Source organism: Cebus imitator, unplaced genomic scaffold (assembly GCF_001604975.1).
Source record: "Cebus imitator isolate Cc_AM_T3 unplaced genomic scaffold, Cebus_imitator-1.0 Scaffold78, whole genome shotgun sequence".
Taxonomy (NCBI): domain Eukaryota; kingdom Metazoa; phylum Chordata; class Mammalia; order Primates; family Cebidae; genus Cebus; species Cebus imitator.
The window spans coordinates 4,975,758-4,985,118 of NW_016107393.1; the positions used below are offsets into that span (position 1 = coordinate 4,975,758).

At 41.8% G+C, this 9,361-nt stretch overlaps 1 protein-coding gene across 5 annotated transcripts in view; it reads right to left on the minus strand.

The window, feature by feature from the left end:
- Positions 1-9,147, minus strand: part of CERKL (ceramide kinase like) — a 139,106-nt gene extending 129,959 nt beyond the window's left edge. For 3 of the 5 annotated variants that reach the window (XM_017532753.2, XM_037740048.1, XM_017532752.2), the window contains exon 1: positions 8,721-9,087. In XM_017532753.2, the coding sequence (XP_017388242.1) occupies positions 8,721-8,958 (238 nt within the window). In that variant the 5' untranslated portion in view covers positions 8,959-9,087. Of the gene's footprint in view, positions 1-8,720 lie in introns of all 5 variants that reach the window. The other 2 variants (XM_017532754.2, XM_037740049.1) reach the window with 2 other exon arrangements.
- Positions 9,148-9,361: the final 214 nt, after the last annotated feature.

Below are 9,361 nucleotides of genomic sequence, written 5' to 3' on the forward strand. Positions count from 1 at the left end.
TGGTGGAAAGGACCCCAGACCATGATCCTGACCACTCCCACAGCCGTAAAGGTAGAGGGAATCCCAGCCTGGATCCACCACATCCGTGTGAAAACCAGCAGCAGCTGAGACTTGGGAAGCTACACCAAACCCAGACAACGACTGCGGAATCACCTTAAGAAGGACAACAAGCCCTGCTCCAGCCACATCCTGGAAGCTGGCTAGTCCACACACAGCCGAAGCATGAGGAAATTCATCACGGGACTTGTTCTTAATATTTGGACTTGTACAATAGGGACATTAACTGATTTTGAAGAATGCTCTCAGTGTGTACACAAGGTTACTAAGGTAGGACATAAAGTCACTGCCATTCTTTTGTTCTCCAGTTATTAAATGTACAGGAACACAGAAGGGAACCTGTTTATATAATGGTACTCAGTATTAGGTGTGTAGTCCAGGAGATGGACAGCCCAATGTATGCTACGACCCATCAGTGCCCCCTACACATACAACTTTTGAAATTAGACTCCTAACAGGGCGATGGAATAGCCCTACTAAATTAATAGCTAAAACAGAGAACAATGGAAGCCCAAAACAGGTTACACTAAGGTTTGATGCCTGTGCAGCCATCAATGCCTATCATTTCAGTAGTGGGGGTTGTGGTTCCCTTGGATGGGAACAAAGTTATGCAAAAGAGCATAAGTATATCGTCCAGAGAACCTACTGGTGCAGTAATTGCATTTTTGGGTCATGTGTCATCTGGGCCACTTGGAAAAATAATACAAATAATCCCGTTCAACTTGTAAAAGGGAGACACATCACTCCAGAGAGTAATGTCCCTTGTGTCTCAGGACATTATAACCCAGTAGAATTAATAATCACAAATCCCCAAGACCCTAAATGGGAAAAAGGGGAGAGTGTAATGCTAGGAATTGATGGGAAAGGGCTTGACCCTGGAGTCAGTATCCAGATTCAGGGAAAAATCCAAAAACGTTCAGCCTGGTCAGTGTACCAGCACTTTTATGGCATATTAAATAAACCAGTGCTGGAGCTTCCAAAAAAGACAATTTGTTCCTCCAACTTGCTGAAAATGTGGCCCTTTCCCTCAACGTTACTTCCTGCTATATATGTAGAGGGACAACTATGGGTGACAGGTGGCCATGGGAAGCCTGTGAGTTATTACCCTCTGACCCTGTCCCTGACCTGACCTCAGTTCAAAGGGTTCAAACCAACAGTTCCTGGGTTTTAAAGGTTTCAATTATTGGACAATATTGTTTGGCCAGAGAAGGAACAGACTTCACTATTCCAGTTGGAAAGCTTAGCTGCATAGGGCAGCAACTGTATAATGGAGCAGTGGACATTATAACCTGGAGGGGCTCAAATTATACAGAAAAGAACCCCCTCCTAGAATTTCCAAAATTACAGGATGCTTGGAATCACCCTGGGTCCCAGAGAGACTGAACAGCCCCTCCTGGGTTGTACTGGATATGCAGACATAGAGCATATATACAGCTGCCTGAAAGATGGACAGGTAGCTGTGTCATAGGCATCATTAAGCCTTTTTTATTCCTATTATCTGTTAAGACAGGTGAGCTGTTAGGATATCCAGTCTATTCTGCCCAGGAAAAAAGAAGTCTAAAAACAGGTAAATGGGAAAATAAGTGGCCACCGGAAAGAATTATTGAGTACTATAGGCCTGCCACAGGGACAGGGAATGGCCCATGGGGACACTGGACTCCTATCTACATGCTAAATCAGATCATTCAGTTGCAGGCTGCCTTGGAAATACTCATTAATGAAATAGGCAAAGCTCTGTCCATTTTGGCCAGACAAGAAACTCAAGTGAGAAATACCATTTATGAGAACTGGTTGGCCTTAAGATTATTTGCTGGCAGCTGAAGGAGGAGTCTGTAAAAAATTCAAACTAACCAACTGCTGCCTGCACATAAACAAACAGGGTCATGCAGTTAGGAACATAACCACTCCAGCACACATGCCTGTTCAGGTATGGCATAAATTCAACCCTGAGTACTTGTTTAAAGGTTGGTCCTTAGACTTGGGAGGACTAAAAACCCTCATCATAAGTGTGATAACAACAGTGGTTGTTTGTTTACTACTCCCCTGCTATCCCCCCTTGTTCCTCTAAATGGCTAAGAAATCCTTTACTGCTGGAATAGACCAGAAAAAAACACATCACAAGGGTTTTATGTCCATCATTATCAATCAGTTTCTTCAGAGGATATGGAAAATGGGAATGAGAATGTGACCTCTCACTAGTATTATAGAGTGGTGAGGGTCTCAAAGTGGGGGAGGTGAGGAAGGAGACCCAGGCATCTATGATCACCTCCCCCTTGACTTCCACACTGCATTTCAATAGAAGAAAAGGCTGGCCAACTGGTGCCTCCTAAATCACCTTCCTGTAAATAGCTGGCATGGTATAGGGGAATCTCTCCAGAAGACACTGCTTTTACTTGAACAAGATCAAACCCCCAGCCCACTCCTCCATCCAGAGACCAGAAACTCTTTCACATGTAATTCCTAAAACTGTAACCCAAGACCCTTTCATATGGGATTTTTAAAGCTGTAAACCCAAGACTCTTTGACTTATTATTTCTAAGACTGTAAACCTAAGATTCGTTCACGTGTAGTATCTAGAGTGTAAGCCTATAAAAAGGCAGAGCTTCTCTTTGTTAGGGGAGCTTGGTCGTTTGGACAAAACATAAAGCCTTTCTCCTGGGCTGTAATAATAAAACCCCTTCCTTTTCTAGTTCAGTGTCTGCAAGGTCTGTTTCTCATGGCTGTTCCTGCCTCAATAGTAAAGAAATAAAGGCAACAAAAATATAAATTGGGGATGGGGGAGGAAAAAAGTCTAGATTATTTTTATGTGACTGAAGTTAACTTGCTATCAGCTTAAAATAGTTTATTATAACTACAAAACTGTTTATGTTAGCCCCATGGGAACCACAAAGAAAGCAATTACAGCAGATACATAAACAAGAGATAGAAAACAAGGCTTAGGACGACAGAAAACCACCAAACCACATAGATAAATAAGAGAGAAGGAAGAACTGAGGATCTATAAGACAACCAGAAAACAATTAACAAAATGGCAGAAACAAGTCCTTAACAATAAAAACCTTGAATATAAATAGATTAAATTCTCTAATTGAAAGTTATAAAGTGGTTGCATGACTGGAAAATAAAATTCAGCTACATGCTGCCTACAAGAGGCTTACCTCACCATTAAAGACTTTTGAGTGAAGAAATGGAAAAAGATATTCCATGCAATCAGAATCCAAAAGTGAGTGGGAGAAGCAATACTCATGTCAGACAAAATAGACTAAGTCAAAAATTGTAAAAACATCATAATGATAAAGCGATCAATTCAACAAGAGGATATAATAATTATAAACATACATGTACCCAATACCTAAGTACCCAGATATGTAGAGCAAAATATTCAACCTAAAGAGATAGACTTCAACACAATAATAGTAAAAGACTCTAACACCTCACTTTCAATAATGAATAAATTATCTAGACATGCATACATACACGCACTCACCAACACACACACACAGAGATCAAGAAATATTGGATTTAAGCTGCACCATAGACCAAATGCACCTAGCAGACACCTAACAGAACATGCCATTCAACCGCTGTAGACACACATTCTTCTCAAATGCACATGGAACACTCTTGAGGAGAGATCACATGTTAGGCCACAAAACAAGTCTTAACAAATTTTAAAAGATAATATGAAGTATCTTTTCTGACCACAGCATTATAAAACTAGAAATCAGGCCAGGTACAGTGGCTGACGCCTCTAATCCCAGCACTTTGTGAAGCCAAGGTGGGCAGGTTGCTTGAGCCCAGGAGTTTGAGACCAGCATGCGCAACATAATGAAAGCCATCTCTACTAAAAACACACAAAAAAACCATTTACCCAGGCACAGTGGCACATGCCTGTAGTCCCAGCTACTTGGGAGGCCGAGGTGAAAGGATTACTTGAGCCCAGGAGGCAGAGTTTACAGTGAGCCATGATCACGCCTCCACACTGGAGCCTGGGACACAAAGCAAGATCTTGTCTCAAAGAAAAACAAAAGAAAAATAACTAGAAATCACAAGAAAAACTGACGACTTCACAAATCACAGAAACAACATGCTCCTAACAACCAATTTATGCACCTACAACAGCCAACTGGTTTTTTAAGATGTCAAGAACATATATTGGGAAAAAAGACAGTCTCTTCAACAAGTGGTAGTAGGAAAACTGGATACTCACATGTAGAAAAATGAAATTAGACCCCTCCCTCTCACCATATACAAAAATCAACTCAAAATAAAGATTTAAAATGTAAAACTTCAAACTATGTAATTACTAGAAGAAAACAAAAGGGAAATTATTCTCAACACTGAGCTGAGAAAGGATTTTAAAAATAAGACCCCAAAAGCACAGACAAAATAAATAAGATTACATCAAACTAAAAACGTTTGCACCTTAAAGAAAACTATTAACAGAGTGAAAACAGCTACAGAATGGAAGAAAATATTTGCAATCTATACATGTGACAAAGGGATAAAATCCAAAATATAAAAGAAACAACGCAACAGTAAAAATAACCTTTTAAAAAAAAAAAAAGAAAAAGGATGGGGTTTCACCATGATGGCCAGGCTGGTCTTGAACACCTGACCTCAGGTGATCCACCCACCCTGGCCTCCCAAAGTGCTAGGATTACAGGTGTGAGCCATCGCGCCCTGCAACTTGATTTTTTAAATGGGAAAAAGACCTTAATTGACACGTCTCAAAAGAAAACATACAAATGACCAATAGGTACATTTAAAAAAATGCTTAACATCACTAATCTTCAGGGAAATGCAAATCAAAACCACAATGAGATACACCTCACTCCAGTTAAAATGGCTATTGCCAAAATGACAAAAGAAAATAAGTATTGACACAGATACGGAGGAAAGGGAGCACTCACACATTGTTGGTATGATTGTAAACTAGTACAGTCATTATGGAAAACAGCATGGAAGTTCCTAAACAATTAAAAATAGAATTTCATATGATCCAGCAATCCCACTACTGGGTATGTATCCAAAGGAAATAAAATCAGTATGTTGAAGAAATCTGCACTCCCATGTTTATTTCAGCACTACTCACAATGGGCAACCTAAGCAGACAATGGATGAATAAAGAAAATGTGATATATAAACATAATGGAATAATAGCCATAAAAAAATAAATAAACTCCTGTGAATTGTGAATGGATAAACCTGTAGGACATCGTGTCAAATGAAATAAACCAGACACAGAAAGACAAATACCACATGATGTAACTCACATGCAGAATATTTTTCTATTATAAAAAAGTTGATATAGATAAGGCAGAGATTAGAATACTGGTTACCAGAGACTGGGAAGAGCAGGGGAGAAGGAAGGATGGAGAGAGGTTAATCACCAGATACCAAGGTATAATTAGATAGGAAGAATAAATTCTGGTGTTTTGTTGCATAGCAGGGTGACTATGGTTAGCAGACATTCCATATTACAAAATAACTAGAAGAGAGGCTTTTGAATGTTTTAACCCACAAGCAAATGAATATGTGAGGTGAAGGATACACTATTCTGACTGGATAATTGTACAACATAAATATCAAAACAGCAAATAGTATTTCATAAATATGTGCAATTACAATGTGTCAATTAAATTTTTTAAAACAATTAAAAAGTTATTAGACCAGCTGTTGGATCTGGTTAACGTGCTTAAGAAGCATATGTATAACATTCTATCACACATTTGATTTCAAATTTTTTTGACTTAAAAACAAAAATCCCCAAAAAGTGCTGATACTTTTGTGCCTCCCAACTTGACTTACAGCCTGTTTTTGAAAGCCTCACTTCTACAGGGAAGGGTAACACATCCATTATTCCAAGTCACCCCTGAACCCAATAAAATGAACTACAATTACTATGGTTATGCTCATTTACCCTGCCAACAAGACCATCAATTTGTCCCAATTTTGGCAGTCATAGCCTTCATAAAATACATTAATGTCTTTGCTCATTACTCAAGATGGAAAATTAGAAAAAGATCACATGGTATTTTATTTCATCAGTGAAAACAATTAAGGCACTATGAGGTTTAAAAACTAAGCAGCCTTGGTGGGGCATGGTGGCTCATGCCTCCCAGTACTTTGGGAAGCCGAGGCGGGTGGATCATGAGGTCAAGAGATCAAGTCCATCCTGGCAACATGAAGCCCCGCCTCTACTAAAAATACAAAAATTAGCTGGGCATGGTGGCACGTGCCTGTAGTTCCAGCTACTTGGGAGGCTGAGGCAGGAAATCGCTTGAACCTGGGAGGCAGAGGTTGCAGTGAGCAGAGATTGCGCCACTGCACTCCAGCCCGGCAACAGAGCGAGACACTGTCTCTCAAAAAAAAAAAAAAAAAAAAATGCTCCCAGCTAAGCAGTTTTGAAAACGTATGTATGTTCTAATAATGTCCAGTGACCTCCCCTACCCACCCTCATCATTTTCTGAGACAGCCAGACATGGACATGCCCTCCCCCGACCACATCCTACCATATCGTGTCCTCCCAAGTACAGTAACTTTGATGTAGCTCCTCTTCCATTTCATCATTTACCACTCACATCTATGTTTATTCAACAGAAAGTATTTCTCACATTTAAATATATCATCTCTTAATATCTTCCTATTTCCAAGTGTTTCTTTTTTGTTTTTTGTTTTTGAGATGGAGTTTTGCTCTTGTTGCCAGGGCTGGAGTGCAATGGCATGAACTCCCCTCACTGTAACCTCCGCCTCCTGGGTTCAAGCAATTCATCTGCCTCAGCCTCCCAAGTAGCTAGGATTACAGGCACAAGCCACCACGCTTGGCTATATTTTATCTAAATAAAACATCTCTTAGTTTCTTCTATAAATAGAAGTATTTACTAAGGCGCTAGGCTTCTGTGCTTTCAATTTTAGAGGCCCAAAGTGGTTTGAATACCAGGTATTAATTACAAAAAAAAAAGAAGTACACCTGTACCTCTTTAGTAACAGTAAAGGAAAAGAATAGTAAAGGAAAGAAAAGGTACACCTGTATCTTTTTTTTTGTAATTAATAATAAAGGAAAAGAAAACCAAATGGTTTTCGGGCATAATTAAACATAAAGAATCAGTACTTACGAACCATTAAAGTTACAAATCTGTCAAGATGTATTTTAGAACTCTACTGCCAGGAGTGCTAATTAAAGCTATTTTTCTCAAGCACCACTCAATATAAAAGTGTTTTTCTCATGTCTTTTTTTTTTTTTTTGTACACAGGTACTGCAACATTGGTTAGTATGACCTCTCATTGCACAATGTCTCATTTTAATTCTATAGTATTTCAGCAGCATTGTAGGTTAAATTGGATCTTTGGGCTAATCCAAACTGTGATTATAAACTTCTATATTGCATAACTCGAATTGCCTGAAAGGCAAATCATTCTATACTATATTCCCAGCTTTTAATTTAAAACATTCAAGAAAATACTTCATCTTGGTTTTTAAAACACCTGAAAACATTTTTATTAAGGTCAAAGACCATTTTCATGAAGTGAGCAAGCATGGCACACACAGCACAGGCAGAATTCACAATCGCAGCCGGTGCTGGGGCCCTGATAGTTGGTTTCATAGACTTTTGAGGAAGAAACTTTAAGACAGTGACTCTTTCTATTCTGTAACATAAATAGCACCATGTGTCTTGTTTTCTAACAGGAACTTTTTTTAAAATTTCATAAATTTGTATTCAGCTAAAAGAGGTTGAATATAAAATTCCAAGGTTTCCCAAGTCATCTCGCAAGTAGATAACCTTGATATAGTAGTTCCTCACATCTAAGCTCACCACTCACATCCAAGTTAATTCAACAACGGGGACTATTTCTGGAGTTTAGACTTGAAAATAAGACTATATTGTAAGATGGTCTTTACAAGATAACTGTAAGTCTATAAGACTATTTGACTAAGACGTGAAAATAGATTAAGTATTTGTTATAAACTACAGCATTATAACTTTAGGTAACTAAAATTTTAAGTCAATAAAAGGCAAATGTACTCAAACCGCTTGATGTAGCTAACCATCGCAAAACTGTGATCCAATATTCTAGGGTCAATATCAAAAATCAAAAGTTTCGAGACTGAGCCTGAAGAAGTCTTGATTCTAGACAACGGCAAGAAAGGTGAGGGTAGAAAAAAATCCAGAATCACTCCCAACGCTCTGGGGTTACATTTTCAAGTCAGCAAAATGAGTGTTGTATTCAGAACTCGTGTGTAGGCGTATCTGTAAAATGTTTAAAGTTTCAGTGAAACTTCAAAGTTGATGGAGTAAAACATTTTCCACTTGGAGTGGCGGAGTAATTGACCTTCTCACGTTTGTAAATTACCTTCCCTTTGGGGCTCCAGATTTTCTGCCGAGACGCTGAGCAAAAGCTCAGTGTGACGTTTGCCCGGAGACGGTCCCGGAGGCGGGAGAAAGCGTGGTGGCCAGAGGACCCCTGGGGGTTCTGGGGTGGGGCGAGGGGCGTGAGTTCCCGGCTGGGAAGCTGGAGGCGGCGACCTGGGGACTCGGGAACCTGTCCCGGCAGCGTGGAGAGCGGGGGAGGGGAGGAGAGAGGAGGGTGGAGGAAGAGCGCGCGGGTGCGGGCCTCGGGCCGGGGAGAGGGAGGCGAAGGCGCGGATGCCCGGCACTCACCCGCCGGGCGCTCGGGCAGAATGGGCCGCCACCGCAGGGCTCGCTCGCTCAGCACCACGTCACAGCTGCCCCTCCCGATCTCGAAGATGCCCCGGAGCAGAATCCGCTCCGCTGCCTCCTCCGTCTGCTGCGGGGACGTTAACGGCGCGGAAGGTACAGCGGCAGCCTCCGGGGGCGCCTCTTCCTCCTGGCCGCCCTCCAGGGCACTCACCCGGCTCCTGCGCCTCCTCCATGGCATGGCGGAGCGGCAGGCTGGGCCCGAGCCAGGGGGCCGGGGAGGCCTTTGGAGGAGGAGATGGAGGGCGCCGCGGCCCAGCTCTGGCCGCGTCCTGCGCTGCCACAGCAACGGCGCGCAGGGCAGGGACACAGGAGGGAGGCGGGGCGGGCAGGCGGGGCCGCGCGCCAGAGGCAGTCCAGCACCCGGCCTGCCAGCCTCTCCGCTTCGCCACTCACCACAAAAAGACCCAGCTGGAGGGAGAATAAGTGGCTCCCTCGCCCAGCTTCTCTTGTAAAGTAGGATTCCGCACTTACCGTAACCCCCAGTTCAGCCAGCGCTCCTCAAACTTTAACTTGCGTATCATCCGCTGGGCATCTTGTTCAAATGCAGATCCTTGTTAAATAGGTGTGGGGCTGGCCCCCAA